Source organism: Oncorhynchus kisutch, linkage group LG14 (assembly GCF_002021735.2).
Source record: "Oncorhynchus kisutch isolate 150728-3 linkage group LG14, Okis_V2, whole genome shotgun sequence".
Taxonomy (NCBI): Eukaryota; Metazoa; Chordata; class Actinopteri; order Salmoniformes; family Salmonidae; genus Oncorhynchus; species Oncorhynchus kisutch.
In genome coordinates, this window is record NC_034187.2 from 18579193 (window position 1) to 18596988 (window position 17796).

Below are 17796 nucleotides of genomic sequence, written 5' to 3' on the forward strand. Positions count from 1 at the left end.
ATGTATGTTATGTTGTGAATTTGAACATGAAATGTGTCTCTTGTAGATTATTCTGACGTTTTTCGTACGATGTACCCAGTGACTAATGGAAACTTACTATGTCCTCATTGAGATTTCACAGACGTGTTCAATACGCCTTATTTATACACTTTTGTAATATTGAAATGCATATTGTTATATTTGGTAGCACTTATTTGTTTTTTCTTTACCTCCAACCCCCTTTGATGTGTAGAACGGATGTGGGTGGGGCTAGGTCTACATAAAAGGTGCAATTTTTTATTTATTTTTATCACGAAAACTCTGACGAAGGCCGTGTGGCCGATACGTAAGCTTATTAAATATCGGTGATACTATCAAGAGCAGTGTGTGGTTTCCTTTTTCCTTCATCTTGTTCAATTGTTGCCATGCACCTGCAAATAAGATTACTCAGATGTGCGAGTGCAAATATCACATTTGCCTAAGTAATCAGACCCTTTACTCAGTACTTTGTTGAAGCACATTTGGCAGCGATTACAGCCTCGAGTCTTCTTGGGTATGATGCTACAAGCTTGGCGCACCTGTATTTGGGGAGTTTCTCGCGTTCTACTCTGCAGATCCTCTCAAGCTCTGTCAGGTTGGATGGGGAGTGTCGCTGCACAGCTATTTTCAGGTGTCTCCGGAGATATTAGATCGGGTTCAAGTCCCGGCTCTTGCTGGGCCACTCAAGGACATTCAGAGACATGTCCCGAAGCCACTCCTGCTTTGTCTTGGCTGTGTACTTAGGGTCGTTGTCTTGTTGGAAGGTGAACTTTCGCCCCAGTCTGAGGTCCTGAGTGCTCTGGAGCAGGATTTCATCAAGGATCTCCCAGTACTTTGCACCATTCATCTTTCCCTCGATCCTTACTAGTCTCCCAATCCCTGATGGCAAATGTTTATTTTTTACATTTAAAAAAAATCATATCTTTTGTAGTGGAGGCAACGATTTGGTGTGTTAGAGTGCTCGAGTGAGTGTGTGTCTGTTTGTAGAGGATTAGGAAAAGGCTTAGTGACAGGCATGATTACAGTTCCCTTAGAATTTGTCCATGTGTAAGCAGGAGATAAACTTACTACGGTCTGGCATCTCTGACCCATGCTGGAATTCCCACTGCTTTGTTTGGTATTATTTTTGTGTCAAATGTCAATCATTTCTGCTAGATACTGTCTCAAGGCAGTGCTCAAAAGCAATTCAATTTAGTTTCACAGTTTATGATCTGTTCCATTACAATTTACTATATAAGAACTACATGATTACTGCTGCTTGGAGACGTGATTTGTTTCTCCACTTTTGATGTAGTTTTATGCCTGTACTGTAGTTTCTTCCTGGTTGGGTTTTTCTGATTTATCGAATGACCTTTTGACCTGGTTTTATGTCCTAGTACCTGCTAATTTCTGGTGTTCTTAAACTCTCATCTTCAGATTGAGTCCTAACTTGACATACTCGTGCATCACTCACTGTGTAATCTAAAGGTAGTTAAACACACATATGTCCGAGTTCAGATTCAGCCATGAATGTTTTAAAAGAAGCAGATAACTTAGTATATAATTTAACATAGTAACTTTAGCACTTTTAGCAACAGTGCATCTACCTTTAGTTATGAGTGAGTGCTTTTATTCAGGATTGGTTATCTCAGTCAGTCAGTCCTCATGGATTACAATAGTCTTATGACATAACTGTGTTAAGAGGATTCTTGGTCTGTGTCCCAAATGGCACCCTATTCTCTGTGGTCCACTATGTAGGAAGGGAATAGGGAGCCATTTGGGATTAATTCTTTGGTCTCATTATTCATGGGCTGTGGCCATGCAGCCAGACTCTCCTGGTCTGTCACTGAATTCACCTGTCCGTCTCAACAGTCAGTCCTCTTGTGGAATTGGCTTTGATTTTCCCTTCTGTTTATTGTCAAAGGAAGGAGTGCATTCATTCTAGGGGTAAGTTGTGTATCCGAGATATGACTTTGATTTCTGTGTGTGTGGGTGTGTATACGTGGATATATGTGTGTGTGTGTGTGTGGGTGGGTATGTGTGTGTGTGGGTGGGTGGGTATGTGTGTGGGTGGGGGGGACACTCAGGAGCTTGTGTTGGAGGGCTATGTGTTAGTGGCACTGCTGTATTAATGTATACTCTACTGTACCGTCTTGATTCTTAGCACTTTCATATTTCTCTGCATCATCAGTTTCTCACAGGGTGGAGTAGTAAGGACACTGTCAGGAAAGTGTGTGTCTTGTCATTTATATGTAGGCCTACTTTGTGTTACTGGCCTCAGACTGTCAGCCTGCAGATCTTGCTGAAACTTCAGAAAGCGGTTAGAATAAATGTTTTTCACTGTCATAAGTCCATGTGAAGTTCAGCTAGTGGAGAAACAGGCTAGTGGAGAAACAGGCTGGTGGAGAAACAGGCAGTGCCTACGCCAGCACCTTTTTGCTCTTCTCATTGTTTCTCTTTCAGTGTCTCTCCCTTGTCTTCTTTCTACCCACTCTCTATCTCTCTCTCTCCATCTCTCTGGAATACAGAGTCTGTATGTCCAGTCCTACCTTCCTTAGACATAAAGTGTGGAGAGCTTAGTTTGGTCATGGCAACCATTGGACCGTCTGGCTCTGTGTGTGTTCACAGCTGTGCTGGGTGGGATCTTGGGCTGTTCTGGGGATGAGTCTGATGATTGTTGGCGTGGTCAGAATTCCAGTGGATCTTGTTCATAAGGCCAGAAGTGATAAAATAACAGGTGGTCTTACTAGACAGTGGACACTCCCTGCTTTTTCACATACAGTAAACTCTGATTTGATTTAAGCCCCCACATGCACCTGCTAGTGGATGTATTCAAAAGCTTGCTGCAGTGTTCACAGCAGAGGAGACTAAATAGTTTGTGTTACGTTGTAACATGTGTCCATGTCTCGATAAGAGTCAATCAACTGAGGTTTGAAAATATGTCATAATGGGCCGCCTGGACTAGAGGTTGACCGATTTTTATGATTTTTCAACTCCGATAGCGATTATTGGAGGACCAAAAAAGCCAATACAAATGAATCGGCTGATTTTTAAATAAATAATATTTTGTAATAATGACAATTACAACAATACTGAATGAACACTTATTTTAACTTAATATAATACATCAATATGATCCATTTAGCCTCAAATAAATAATGAAACATGTTCAATTTGGTTTAAATAATGCAAAAACAAAGTGTTGGAGAAGAAAGTAAAAGTGCAATATTTGCCATGTAAGAAAGCTAACGTTCCTTGCTCAGAACATGAGAACATATGAAAGCTGGTGGTTCCTTTTAACATGAGTCTTCAATATTCCCAAGTAATACATTTGAGGTTGTAGTTTTTATAGGACTATTTCTCTCTACCATTTGTATTTCATTAACCTTTGACTATTGGATGTTCTTATAGGAACGTTAGTATTGCCAGTGTAACAGTATAGCTTCCGTCCCTCTCCTCGATCCTCCCTGGGCTCGAACCAGGAACACAACGACAACAGCCACCTCTCGAAGCTGCGTTACCCATGCAGAGCAAGGGAAACAACCACTCCAAAGCTCAGTGAGAGCGAGTGACGATTGAAACGCTATTCGCACGCGCTAACTAGCCAGCCATTTCACTTCGGTTACACCAGCCTCATCTCCGGAGTTGATAGGCTTGAAGTCATAAACAGCGCAATGCTTGACGCACAACGAAGAGCTGCTGGCAAAACGCACGAAAGTGCTGTTTGAATGAATGTTTATGCGCCTGCTTCTGCCTACCACCGCTCAGTCAGATACTTAGATACTTGTATGCTTGTATGCTCAGTCAGATTATATGCAACGCAGGACACGCTAGATAATATCTAGTAATATCATCAACCATGTGTAGTTAACTCGTGATTATGATTGATTGATTGTTTTTTATAAGTTACGTTTAATGCTAGCTAGCAATTTACCTTGGTTTACTGCATTCGCGTAACAGGCAGTCACCGTGTGGAGTGCAACAAGAGGCAGGTCGTTATTGCGTTGGACTAGTTAACTGTAAAGTTGCAAGATTAGATACCCCGAGCTGACAAGGTGAAAATCTGTTGTTCTGCCCCTGAACGAGGCAGTTAACCCACCGCTCCTAGGCCGTCATTGAAAATAAGAATGTGTTCTTAACCACTTGCCTAGTTAAATAAAGATTAAATAAAGGTGAAAAAAAGAAAGATTTTAAATCGGTGTCCAAAAATGACATAAACTTATGAAAACTTGAAATCAGCCCTAATTCATCGGCCATTCCGATTAATCGGTCGACCTCTAGCCTCTGGCTCTGAACGCTGAATTTAGCTTTATGGTCATTACTCCTGCTGCCTCCAAATGCACCTGCTACTGGATGTGCTGTGTTGTAAGGGAGTGAGCTGTGGCTACAACAGAGCAGGGCTCAGGCAGGGGTGGCCAGATGGATGGACCCTTATGGCTGACTGGGTGCTGTGTGTAATTATAGAAATTATAGCTGGGTTTGTGACAACAGCAAAGAACCTTGTGAAGATGCTGGAGGAAACAGGAACAAAAGTATCTATATCCACAGTAAAATGAGTCCTATGTAGACATAACCTAAAATGTCTCTCAGCAAGGAAGAAGCCACTACTCTAAAACTGCCATAAAAAAGCCAGACTACGGTTTGCAACTGCACATGGGGACAAAGATCGTACTTTTTGGAGAAATGTCCTCTGGTCTGATGAAACAAAAATAAAACTGTTTGGCCATAATGACCATCGTTATGTTTGGAAGAAAAAAGGGGTGGCTTGCAAGCCAAAGAACACCATCCCAACTGTGAATCAAGGGGGTGGCAGCATCATGTTATGGGGGTACTTTGCTGCAGGAGGGACTTGTGCACTTCACAAAATAGATGGCATCATGAGGAGGATACTGTATATTGAAGCAACATCAGTCAGGAAGTTAAAGCTTGGTTAGAAATGGGTCTTCCTAATGGACAATGACCCCAAGCATACTTCCAAAGTTCAATCCTATAGAACATTTTGTTGGAGGAACTGAAAATACGTGTGTGTGCTAGGAGGCCTACAAACCTGACTCAGTTACACCAGTTCCATCATGAGGAATGGGCCAAAATTCACCCAACTTATTGTGGGAAGCTACCCAAAACCCTTGGGAGCAATTTCCAAACACCTGAAGGTACCGCGTTCATCTGTACAAACAACAGTACGCAAGTATAAACACCATGGGAGCACGCAGCCGCCATACTGCTCAGGAAGGAGATGAGTTCTGTCTCCTCGAGATTAACGTACTTTGGTGCAAAAAGTGCAAATCAATCCCAGAACAACAGCATAGGACCTTGTGAAGATGCTGGAGGAAACGGGTACAAAAGTATCTATATCCACAGTCAAACGAGTCCTATGTAGACATAACCTGAAAGGCCGCTCAGCAAGGAAGAAGCCACTGCTCCAAAACCGCCATAAAAAAGCCAGACTACGGTTTGCAACTACACATGCGGACAAAGATCGTACTTTTTGGAGAAATGTCCTCTGGTCTGATGAAACAAAAATAGAACTGTTTGGCCATAATGACCATCATTATGTTTGGAGGAAAAAGGGTGAGGTTTGCAAGCCGAAGAATACCATCCCAACCGTGTGGCATTATCATGTTGTGGGCGTGCTTTGCTGCAGGAGGGACTGGTGCACTTCACAAAATAGATGGCATCATGAGGTAGGAAAATTATATAGATATATTGAAGCAACATCTCAAGACATCAGTTAAATCTTGGTTGTAAATGGGTCTTCCAAATGGACAATGAACCCAAGCAGACTTTCAAAGTTGTGTCAAAATGGCTTAAGGACAACAAAGTCAAGGTATTGGAGTGGCCATCATAAAGCCCTGACCTCAATCCTACAGAAAATTTGTGGGCACAACTGAAAAAGCATGTGCGAGCAAGTAGGCCTCCAAACCTGACTCAGTTACACCAGCTCTGTCAGGAGGAATGGGTCAAAATTCACCCAACTTATTGTGGGAAGCTTGTGGAAGGCTACCTTGAAACGTTTGACCCAAGTAAAGCAATGTAAAGGCAATGCTACCAAATGCTAATTGAGTGTATGTAATCTTCTGACCCACCACAAAATACAGTATATCACAAATGTGAGTACACCCCTCATATTTTTGTAAATATTTGAGTATCTTTTCATGTGACAACACTGAAGAAATGACACTTTGCTATAATGTAAAGTAGTGAGTGTACAGCTTGTATAACAGTGTAAATTTGCTGTCCCCTCAAAATAACTCAACACACAGCCATTAATATCTAAACCGCTGGCAACAAAAGTGAGTACACCCCTAAGTGAAAATGTCCAAATTGGGCCCAATTAGCCATTTTCCCTCCCTGGTGTCATGTGACTTGTTAGTGTTACAAGGTCTCAGGTGTGAATGGGGAGCAGGTGTGTTAAATTTGGTGTCATCGTTCTCACACTCCCTCATACTGACTGGTCACTGGAAGTTCAGCATGGCACCTCATGGCAAATAACTCTCTGAGGATCTGAAAAAAAGAATTGTTGCTCTACATAAAGATGGCCTGGGCTATAAGAAAATTGCCAAGACCCTGAAACTGAGCTGCAGCACGGTGGCCAAGACCATACAGCGGTTTAACTGGACAGGTTCCACTCAGAACAGGCCTCGCCATGGTCGACCAAAGAAGTTGAGTGCACGTGCTCGGCGTCATATCCAGAGGTTGCCTTTGGGAAATAGATGTATGAGTGCTGCCAGCATTGCTGCAGAGGTTGAAGGGGTGGGGTCAGCCTGTCAGTGCTCAGACCATACGCCGTACACTGCATCAAATTGGTCTGCTTGGCTGTCGTCCCAGAAGGAAGCCTCTTCTAAAGATGATGCACAAGAAAGCCCGCAAACAGTTTGCTGAAGACAAGCAGACTAAGGATATGGATTACTGGAACCATGTCCTGCGGTCTGATGAGACCAAGATAAACTTATTTGGTTCAAATGGTGTCAAGCGTGTGTGGCGGCAACCAGGTGAGGAGTACAAAGACAAGTGTGTCTTGCCTACAGTCAAGCATGGTGGTGGGAGTGTCATGGTCTGGGGCTGCATGAGTGCTGCCGGCACTGGGGAGCTACAGTTCATTGAGGGAACCATGAATGCCAACATGTACTGTGACATACCGAAGCAGAGCCTGATCCCCTCCCTTCGGTGACTGGGCCGCAGGGCAGTATTCCAACATGATAACGACCCCAAACACATCTCCAAGACGACCATTGCCTTGCTAAAGAATCTGAGGGTAAAGGTGATGGACTGGCCAAGCATGTCTCCAGACCTAAACCTTATTGAGCATCTGTGGGGCATCCTCAAACGGAAGGTGGAGGAGTGCAAGGTCTCTAACATCCACCAGCTCCGTGGTATCGTCAAGGAGGAGTGGAAGAGGACTCCAGTGGCAACCTGTGACGCTCTGGTGAACTCCATGCCCAAGAGGGTTAAGGCAGTGCTGAAAAATTATGGTGGCCACACAAAATATTGACACTTTGGGCCCAATTTGGACATTTTCACTTAGGGGTGTACTCACTTTTGTTGCCAGCGGTTTAGACATTAATGGCTGTGTGTTGTTATTTTGAGGGGACAGCAAATGTACACTGTTATACAAGCTGTTCACTCACTACTTTACATTGTAGAAAAGTGTCATTTCTTCAGTGTTGTCACATGAAAAGATATACTCAAATATTTACAAAAATGTGAGGGGTGTACTCACTTTTGTGATACTGTATATTTAAAGTATACTTTCAAAAACGCACCAACTGTCACGACTTCCACCGAAGTCGGTTCCTCTCCTTGTGCGGAGGGTGTTCGACGGTCGACTTCACCGGTCTTCTAGCCATTGCCGATCCACTTTGCACGTTTCCGGCTGGTTTGCTCCAGGTTTGGTTTTATACCCCGTGCTTTGTGGCAGCCGGTACTTTGTACTTGGGTTTTGTACTTTGTGCTGCCTCACTTGTTCTTTGGGCATTTGTGTTGTGATGCAGTTGCGTTCTGTATTATGATTGCCTAAGTAAAGTGCTTGTCCATTAATCTCTGCTCTCCTGTGCCTGACTTCCATGCACCAGCTACACCCACCATTGACACCAACATTTGCATCTTACCCAGCATCCTTTTCTGCAGCTAAAGTTTTGATTTATAATATATTGTTTCTGACATCTAACTTATTCAAATGTTTTCATTTTCAAACTGAATAATGTTTTACTTTTTAATTACACATTGCACATTTGATTGAAATGTTCATTTATTACCTTCATGTGAACAACTAAATTGTGAAATCCCAATGCTGCACAGTTCTCAAGGGTTACTTGTATATTGCTGCTCCAGCAACAACTGCCATGTACTGGAAATAGCATGTTAACATTGGCTGAGAAGATTCCTTGGTCAGTCAAGGTAAGCTGTATATTGCTAATTACAATAGCTGATGTGGTACATTTTTAGAAGTGTATTTGTAAAAGTATACTTGAAACACAAACACACTTTTGTTTAAGGCCCCGGTGCATGACTGAGCAAGAGGACAAGTACATTTAGAGTGTCTAGTTTGATAAACAGTGCCTCACAAGTCCTCAACTGGCAGCTTCATTAAATAATACCCGCAAAACACCAGTCTCAACGTCAACAGTGAAGAGGTGACTCCGGGATACTGTCCTTCTAGGCAGAGTTGCAAAGAAAAAGCCATATCTCAGACTGGCCAATAAAAATAAAATATTAAGATGGGCAAAAGAACACAGACACTGGACAGAGGAACTCTGCCTAGAAGGCCAGCATCCCGGAGTCGCCTCTTCACTGTTAACATTGAGACTGGTGTTTTGCAGGTACTATTTAATGAAGCTGCCAGTTGATGACTTGTGAGGCGTCTGTTTATTAAACTAGACACTCTAATGTACTTGTCTTCTTGCTCAGTTGTGCATCGGGGCCTCCAACTCCGCTTTCTATTCTGGTTAGAGACGGTTGCACTGTTCTGTGAAGTGAGTAGTACACAGCGTTGTACGAGATCTTCAGTTTCTTGGCAATTTCTCACATGGAATAGACTGAGTTTCAGCAGAAAGTTATTTTCTGGCCATTTGGAGCCTGTAATAGAACCCACAAATGCTGATGCTCCATACACTCAACTAGACTAAAGGACAGTTTTATTGCTTCTTTAATCACCACGACAGCTTTCAGCTGTGATAACTTCATTGCAAAAGGGTTTTCTAATGATCAATTAGCTAACATGACCTGCCATTGGAACACAGGAGTGATTGTTGCTGATAATGGGCCTCTGTAGGCCTTTGTAGATATTCCATAAAAAATCAGCAGTTTCCAGCTACAATGTCTACACTGTATTTCGGTTCAATTTCATGTTATTTTAATGGACAAAAATGTGACTCCAAATTTTTGAACAGTAGTGTACATCAAATGTGCTTTAAGTGTTTTCGAACTATATTTTCAAACTTGATCTAATATACAAAAAATATACTTAAGTACAAATTTAGATCATTTTAAGTGTATTTAATATATTTAAATGCTAATAAAAAAAACAAAATGTACATTAAATGTATTTTGAAATTATGCAAATTTACATTATAGTATACAGTTGAAGTTGGAAGTTTACACACACCTTAGCCAAATACATTTAAACTCAGTATTTCACAATTCCTGACATTTAATCCTAGTAAAAATTCCCTTTCTTAGGTCAGTTAGGATCACCACTTTTATTTCAATAATGTCAAATGTTAGAATAATAGTAGAGAGAATGATTTCAGCTTTTATTTCTTTCATCACATTCCCAGTGGGTAAGAAGTTTACATACACTCAATTAGTATTTGGTAGCATTGCCTTTAAATAGCTTAACTTGGGTCAAACGTTTCAGGTAGCTTCCCACAATAAGTTGGGTGAATTTTGACCCATTCCTCCTGACAGAGCTGGTGTAACTGAGTCAGGTTTGGAGGCCTCCTTGCTCGCACACGCTTTTTCAGTTCTGCCCACAAATTTTCTGTAGGATTGAGGTCAGGGCTTTATGATGGCCACTCCAATACCTTGACTTTGTTGTCCTTAAGCCATTTTGCCACAACTTTGGAAATCTGCTTGGGGTCATTGTCCATTTGGAAGACCCATTTGCGACCAAGCTTTAACTTTAACTGATGTCTTGAGATGTTGCTTCAATATATCTACATAATGTTCCTTTTCATGATGCCATTTATTTTGTGAAGTGCACCAGTCCCTCCTGCAGCAAAACACACATGATAATGCCACCCCCGTGCTTCACGGTTGGGATGGTGTTCTTTGGCTTGCAAACCTCCCCCTTTTCCCTCCAAACATAAGGATGGTCATTATAGCCAAACAGTTCTATTTTTGTTTTACAGGCCAGAGGACATTTTTCCAAAAAGTACGTTCTTTTCCGCGGTTTTGGAGCAGTGGCTTCTTCCTTGCTGAGCGGCCTTTCAGGTTATGTCTACATAGGACTCGTTTGACTGTGGATATAGATACAGTGCCTTGCGAAAGTATTCGGCCCCCTTGAACTTTGCGGCCTTTTGCCACATTTCAGGCTTCAAACATAAAGATATAAAACTGTATTTTTTTGTGAAGAATCAACAACAAGTGGGACACAATCATGAAGTGGAATGACATTTATTGGATATTTCAAACTTTTTTAACAAATCAAAAACTGAAAAATTGGGCGTGCAAAATTATTCAGCCCCTTTACTTTCAGTGCAGCAAACTCTCTCCAGAAGTTCAGTGAGGATCTCTGAATGATCCAATGTTGACCTAAATGACTAATGATGATAAATACAATCCACCTGTGTGTAATCAAGTCTCCGTATAAATGCACCTGCACTGTGATAGTCTCAGAGGTCCGTTAAAAGCGCAGAGAGCATCATGAAGAACAAGGAACACACCAGGCAGGTCCGAGATACTGTTGTGAAGAAGTTTAAAGCCGGATTTGGATACAAAAAGATTTCCCAAGCTTTAAACATCCCAAGGCGCACTGTGCAAGCGATAATATTGAAATGGAAGGAGTATCAGACCACTGCAAATCTACCAAGACCTGGCCGTCCCTCTAAACTTTCAGCTCATACAAGGAGAAGACTGATCAGAGATGCAGCCAAGAGGCCCATGATCACTCTGGATGAACTGCAGAGATCTACAACTGAGGTGGGAGACTCTGTCCATAGGACAACAATCAGTTGTATATTGCACAAATCTGGCCTTTATGGAAGAGTGGCAAGAAGAAAGCCATTTCTTAAAGATATCCATAAAAAGTGTCATTTAAAGTTTGCCACAAGCCACCTGGGAGACACACCAAACATGTGGAAGAAGGTGCTCTGGTCAGATGAAACCAAAATGGAACTTTTTGGCAACAATGCAAAACGTTATGTTTGGCGTAAAAGCAACACAGCTCATCATCCTGAACGCACCATCCCCACTGTCAAACATGGTGGTGGCAGCATCATGGTTTGGGCCTGCTTTTCTTCAGCAGGGACAGGGAAGATGGTTAAAATTGATGGGAAGATGGATGGAGCCAAATACAGGACCATTCTGGAAGAAAACCTGATGGAGTCTGCAAAATACCTGAGACTGGGATGGAGATTTGTCTTCCAACAAGACAATGATCCAAAACATAAAGCAAAATCTACAATGGAATGGTTCAAAAATAAACATATCCAGGTGTTAGAATGGCCAAGTCAAAGTCCAGACCTGAATCCAATCGAGAATCTGTGGAAAGAACTGAAAACTGCTGTTCACAAATGCTCTCCATCCAACCTCACTGAGCTCGAGCTGTTTTGCAAGGAGGAATGGGAAAAAAATTCAGTCTCTCGATGTGCAAAACTGATAGAGACATACCCCAAGCGACTTACAGCTGTAATCGCAGAAAAAGGGGACGCTACAAAGTATTAACTTAAGGGGGCTGAATAATTTTGCACGCCCAATTTTTCAGTTTTTGATCTGTTAAAAAAGTTTGAAATATCCAATAAATGTCGTTCCACTTCATGATTGTGTCCCACTTGTTGTTGATTCTTCACAAAAAAATACAGTTTTATATCTTTATGTTTGAAGCCTGAAATGTGGCAAAAGGTCGCAAAGTTCAAGGGGGCCGAATACTTTCGCAAGGCACTGTACTTCTGTACCTGTTTCCTCCAGCATCTTCACAAGGTCCTTTGCTGCTGTTCTGGGATTGATTTGCACTTTTCGCACCAAAGTTCGTTCATCTCTAGGAGACAGAACGTGTCTCCTTCCTGAGCAGTATGGTGGCTGCGTTGTCCCATGGTGTTTATACTTGCGTACTGTTGTTTGTACAGATGAATGTGGTACCTTCAGGTGTTTGGAAATTGCTCCCAAGGGTGAACCAGACTTGTGGAGGTCCAGAATAATTTTCTGAGGTCTTGGCTGATTTCTTTTGATATTCCCATGATGTCAAGCAAAAAGGCACTGAGTTTGAAGGTAGGCCTTGAAATACATCCACAGGTATACCTCCAATTGACTCAAATTATGTCAATTAGCCTACCAGAATCATAATTTTCTGGAATTTTCCAAGCTGTTTAAAGGCACAGTCAATTTAGTGTATGTACATTTATGATAAGTGAAATAATCTGTGTGTAAACAATTGTTGGAACAATGACTTGTCTCATGCACAAAGTAGATTTCTTAACCGACTTGACAAATCTATAGTTTGTTAATTAACAAGACATTTGTGGGGTGGTTGAAAAACGAGTCTTAATGACTCACACCTAAGTGTATGTAAACTTCCGACTTCAACTGTATTTAAATATATTTTTTTTCCCGCTTTGGTAACCAGATTGTTGGTCTGTTACAATACATACATCATGATGGATTTGACAAGTATCCACTTTGTTCGATCAGATTTGTTCAATGTGCGCTAGTCTGGTCAATGGTTCCATTGATTGCTATACTGCCAATATCCTTTAAACGTGTAAATTCGGAAAGTTACGTTTGCTTCGCCTTCAAGCAACCTAGGTAGTGCTAGGTATCAACAGGCAAGCCAGTCGGGTCTGGAGACTATAGTGAGAGTCGATTGGTTATTCATAACTGGATGTCGCTGAGTATTTGAATAGTTTATTCCAATTTTGGTCCCTCACCCAACGCCCGAACGCGCATCTCCTGGCAGTTGGAGAAATTGCTTTTTGGACAATGATAAAGCCTTGACTCTGATGCTCTATTGAGAATTAAATGTACATGCTAGAAGTGTAATCAGTGTGCCTATTCCTGAGATCACAGCAATTTTAGAATATGATGCATGAAAGCTTGTGAATGATACAAGGTTTCCCCTAAATCCCTGTGCGCATCCGGAGGGTCCCGAATTCTGTCTGCCAGACAGCTGTGGCGCAGGGACTTTATGGCAGCAGGAGCTTGGAATAGGGAGGGGGTGTACTTGTCCTGCAAGTCTGGCTCCAGCAGCGGAGATAGGGAGTAGTGGAAAGAACTGCTGGCACGTCAAATTGGAACAAAACCCTCACAGGGGTGAAAAATGTATGCTGTCACAAAGTCACGTCAGCGACGAAGAATGGGCGCTTTTGATCGGCTACATGTTTTAGATATTCTTAGCCTACGTACATTTTTTTTATATTGAGATAGAGGTATTTGTTGTAGAAACATTTGGGACATACAGAGAAAGACAAATACGATCCGTTATCGGACAACTATCCGGTTGACTCTCGCCCCCTCTGTTTACTGATTTGTAGATCGGCGTGCGAACACTTGTAACGGGGACAGCAGGGGACTAACCAACCGCGCTCCTCGAACCAGAGGAAGAGACTCGTAAATCAACGCATCGGACAAGTGCGAAAGTTCTGATAGGAATCAGTGCACTGTCATTCAGTGGCGCCGTAATCGGCTACATTTTCTGCATTAGCAGAGGAACTATTTGCTAGAAAAAATGGAGTGGAAACATGTTGAGGCTGTACAGGAATTTACAGTTGAAGGACAATGCAGCAAAATTAAGGCGCGATCTTGCAGAATTACATGGGACGCCCACCAGGTAATAAAACCTATTTAAATGAAATAGCTTTGATGTTTTGTCATGGTGTGAAGTTTCTCCGTGCAGGTCAGTCACATCGTTGTCTCTGCCTATAAGGCTTTCCATGTGGTGTTATTGATTTGTATAGCATTTCATTGTATATATCCTGAGCGTAGAAAATGATGTGTTATGTAACATAAGGCTTGAATAAAAAGCAAATAAGAGAATAGTTTGAATATCGGCATTTTTCATGATTTTAATGATCATGCAATGTCATAATTGCATAATTTAATGAATGTTGTATAGAAGTGGCACTGATTTTTGCATTGAAATATTGTCATAGCTGTTAATTTATTGTGTGCAATTGAAATGTGTAAGATATGTTCTGTTAATTAAAGCCTACATATATATTCTTAGGTTCCTCATTCATGTGTAATGTGATTTAAACTTAGTGCTATTGTCGGCAGCTATGTCTATTCCCATAGATAAAACATTGTAGGTACAGTACAGTGGCATGGTCCTTCATATGGAATGAGGGGTGATGCAGCATTCTGATCCTACACTTGTTTTCTAATATCAGCAGTTATGTCATGGTTTGACGTGATGGAAATGCACTGTAGCATTTTTTTTGACCATTTCCCTAACCTTGCGGTAGACTGACTCCTGCTTTCCTGCTGTTTAACTGACATTGACAGACCTGTTAAAAGACTGACAGCAAGTACTTAGAACAGCAGTACTGATATCATCAAAGCCTAACGTCTGTTTGCAGCTATGTCAGTTAAAGCTACTCTACAGCTCTGTTAAAATGCAACCAAGCCTGCTTTCAGTGGTCTTTTCAAACCCCATTTGACTGATGAGGAGAATTTGTTTCTGAATGAGGGCAACTCTGCCCATAGGCCCACTAGTCTATAATGTTCAGTGTAGTACTCATTCTATCCTTCTGGGGATGGATACAACGTTCCACTGTTGAATTGTATTGTCATGTATTCCAGGAACTCTTGATGTGACAGGCAACACTTGACAGTTCCGTTGACTGATGCATGACTGAATGGACCACTTAGAGGAACCTCTCATTTTTACACACACACACACATACACACACACACACTGAGTATTGTGTTTGTTAATCAGTGACTACACACAATCACAGGACATGGCAGGACTAAAAGCTTCCTGTTCAGGCAAACAGACATTTCCTAGTGGTCCAATGAAGATTGTTGGTGTGTGAGCACCGTGTGATGTGAGCATGCTTGCGTGCACTGAGAATTGTTTAGTTTTTTTCTTTAAAAAAAAACAGCATTATTTGGCGATTCCACGCCAAGACAGCCCAAAAATAGTTTTGGTATCTCAGATTATTCTGTCAATATTCACATAGAAACTTCTTTGAGGGGGGCAGGTAGCCTAGTGGTTAGAGCTTTGAACTAGTAATCGGAAGGTTGCAAGATCGAACCCCGAGCTGACAAGGTAAAAATATGTTGTTCTGCCCCTGAACAAGGCAGTTAACCCATTGTTCCTAGGCTGTCATTGAAAATAAGAATTTGTTCTTAACTGACTTGCCTAGTTAAATAAAGGTTAAAAAAAAGAATGGGAAGGATTTTTTAAATTATTTTAACATTTCTATGACAAATATTTGTTATGTACATGCCTCCTGTAAGACCTTATGATCTGTGAACCGTACATGCTATAGACATCATCTTGGTGTCATTATGCTCCTTATAGTGTGCTCTCAAATATGTACTATGTCTAGATTCTGAAATAAAACAAAATAAATATTTATTCAACACACAGTACCAGTCAAAATTTTGGACACCTACCCATTCAAGTTTTTAAAATTGTATTATTATTTTAAACTATTTTCTATATTGTAGAATAATAGTGAAGACATCAAAACTATAAAATTACACATGGAATCATGTAGTAACCAAAATATGTTTTATATTTGAGATTCTACAAAGTAGCCACCCTTTGCCTTGATGACAGCTTTGCACACTCTTGGCATTCTCTCAACCAGCTTCACCTATAATCGTTTTCCAACAGTCTTGAAAGAGTTCCCACATATGCTGAGCACTTGTTGGCTGCTTTTCCTTAACTCTGTGGTCCAACTCATCCCAAACCATCTCAATTGGGTTGAGGTCAGGTGATTGTGGAGACCAGGTCATCTGATGCAGCACTCCATCACTCTCCTTCTTGGTCAAATAGCCCTTACACGGCCTGGAGGTGTGTTTTGGATCATTGTCCTGTTGAAAAACAAATGATAGTCCCACAAACCAGATGGGATGGCGTATCAATGCAGAATGCTGTGGTAGTCTTCACTATTATTCTACAATGTAAAAATAAAGAAATCCTTAAATGAGTAGGTTTGTCCAAACTTTTGACTGGTACTGTAAATCTAAGTATCTCAAAAGTACCCTCTTTGTTAATTTTAAAGTTGAAACCCGATGTGGTCAAACTGCCACATCTGTTTGGTGAAATTACAACAACAAAGATGTTTTTACCTCGGACGTCATTGCACGTGCGATAGAACAGCAGAGTACTGCAATATTCTTTTATTACGTTGCTGGATGCTCATCTCCTACTTTTCAAAAAACAACAACAAATGCACCTGGGGTGACCAGTGGTGCTGTTTCACCTTTCATGGATCTCAGCTTTAAGACCTATTGTTTGGAACAATATACTCTACAAGTTCATCACATTTACAGAGTGTGCTCTGCTAATTATGAGCAATTTTAGGAGAACCACCAACACAGTGAATGGGAAAATGAATTAAAAGGGAACTCCCTCTGCTTGCAATTTGCTGAATGTGCAATCCTAAATGAGGGCTGTGATTGGTTAATGACCTAACAACCGTGATCATCAACTAGATTCAGCCATGGGCCGATGTGACCGCAAGAAGCTCAAACAGGTATAATATTTGACTAAAGCATAATCATTTCAAACCTTCCTTACATTTGTATACGATCACATACACTGAGTGTATAAACATTAGGCTCGTAAATCAACATTTTCCTAATATTGAGTTGCACCCCCTTTTGCCCTCAGAACAGCCTTAATTCGTCTGGGCATTACAAGGTGTCATGAGTTCCACAGGGATGCTGGCCCATGCTGACTCTAATGCTTCCCACAGGTTGGCTGAATCTCCTTTGAGTGCTGGACCATTCTTGATACACATGGGAAACGGTTGAGCATGAAAAACCCATCAGTGTTGCAGTTCTTGACACAAACCGGTGCGCCTGGCACCTACTACCATATCCCATTCAAAGGCAGTTAAATCTTTTGTCATTCCCATTCATGCTCTGAATGTCAAACATACACAATCCAAGTCTCAAGGCTTAAAGTCTATGTCATGGAAAGAGCAGGTGTTCTTAATGTTATATCGCTCTATTATGTGTGGAAATACTTTAACAGATTTCCAAAAAATAAAGTCACTTGGAGCTAATTAGTTTTTTTAGCTCTGAAAACTTGGGGGTGCAAATGTAATCACTGCTGGACCAAATTCGGCCCACGGGACGCCAGTTGGTGAACCCTGACCTATAACGTAAATTGCTATGTACGAAATGGATAATGTAATTAAAAATATATTGTTCCAAACAATATGTCTAAAAATAAGCTAAATCAAAAAGGGTACTTTTGAGATATTCTTAGTAATATTTGTAATGTTGAATAAATGTGATTTGATTTTATTATTTAAAAAATTCAGAATCTAGACATACTTCATATGTTAGAGCACACTATAAGGAGTATAATGACACCAAGATGATGTCTGTATCATGTACAGATCACAGGGTCTTACAGGAGACATATATACAGTAGGTCTAAAAAGGGCCTAAAATGGCCACTTT

The 17796-nt window shown here is 41.2% G+C and overlaps 1 protein-coding gene across 8 annotated transcripts in view; it reads left to right on the forward strand.

Annotated features, from left to right (window-relative positions):
- Positions 1-17796, forward strand: part of LOC109904218 (apoptosis-stimulating of p53 protein 1) — a 47405-nt gene that overhangs the window by 12872 nt on the left and 16737 nt on the right. For 2 of the 8 annotated variants that reach the window (XM_031787969.1, XM_031787966.1), the window contains exon 1: positions 13383-13978. The exons of 1 other annotated variant lie outside the window; for it this stretch is intronic. In XM_031787969.1, coding sequence (XP_031643829.1) covers positions 13877-13978 — 102 coding nt within the window. In that variant the 5' untranslated portion in view covers positions 13383-13876. Of the gene's footprint in view, positions 1-1837; positions 1945-13380; positions 13979-17796 lie in introns of those variants that run through there. 5 more of the 8 variants (XM_031787970.1, XM_031787971.1, XM_031787968.1 and 2 more) reach the window with 4 other exon arrangements.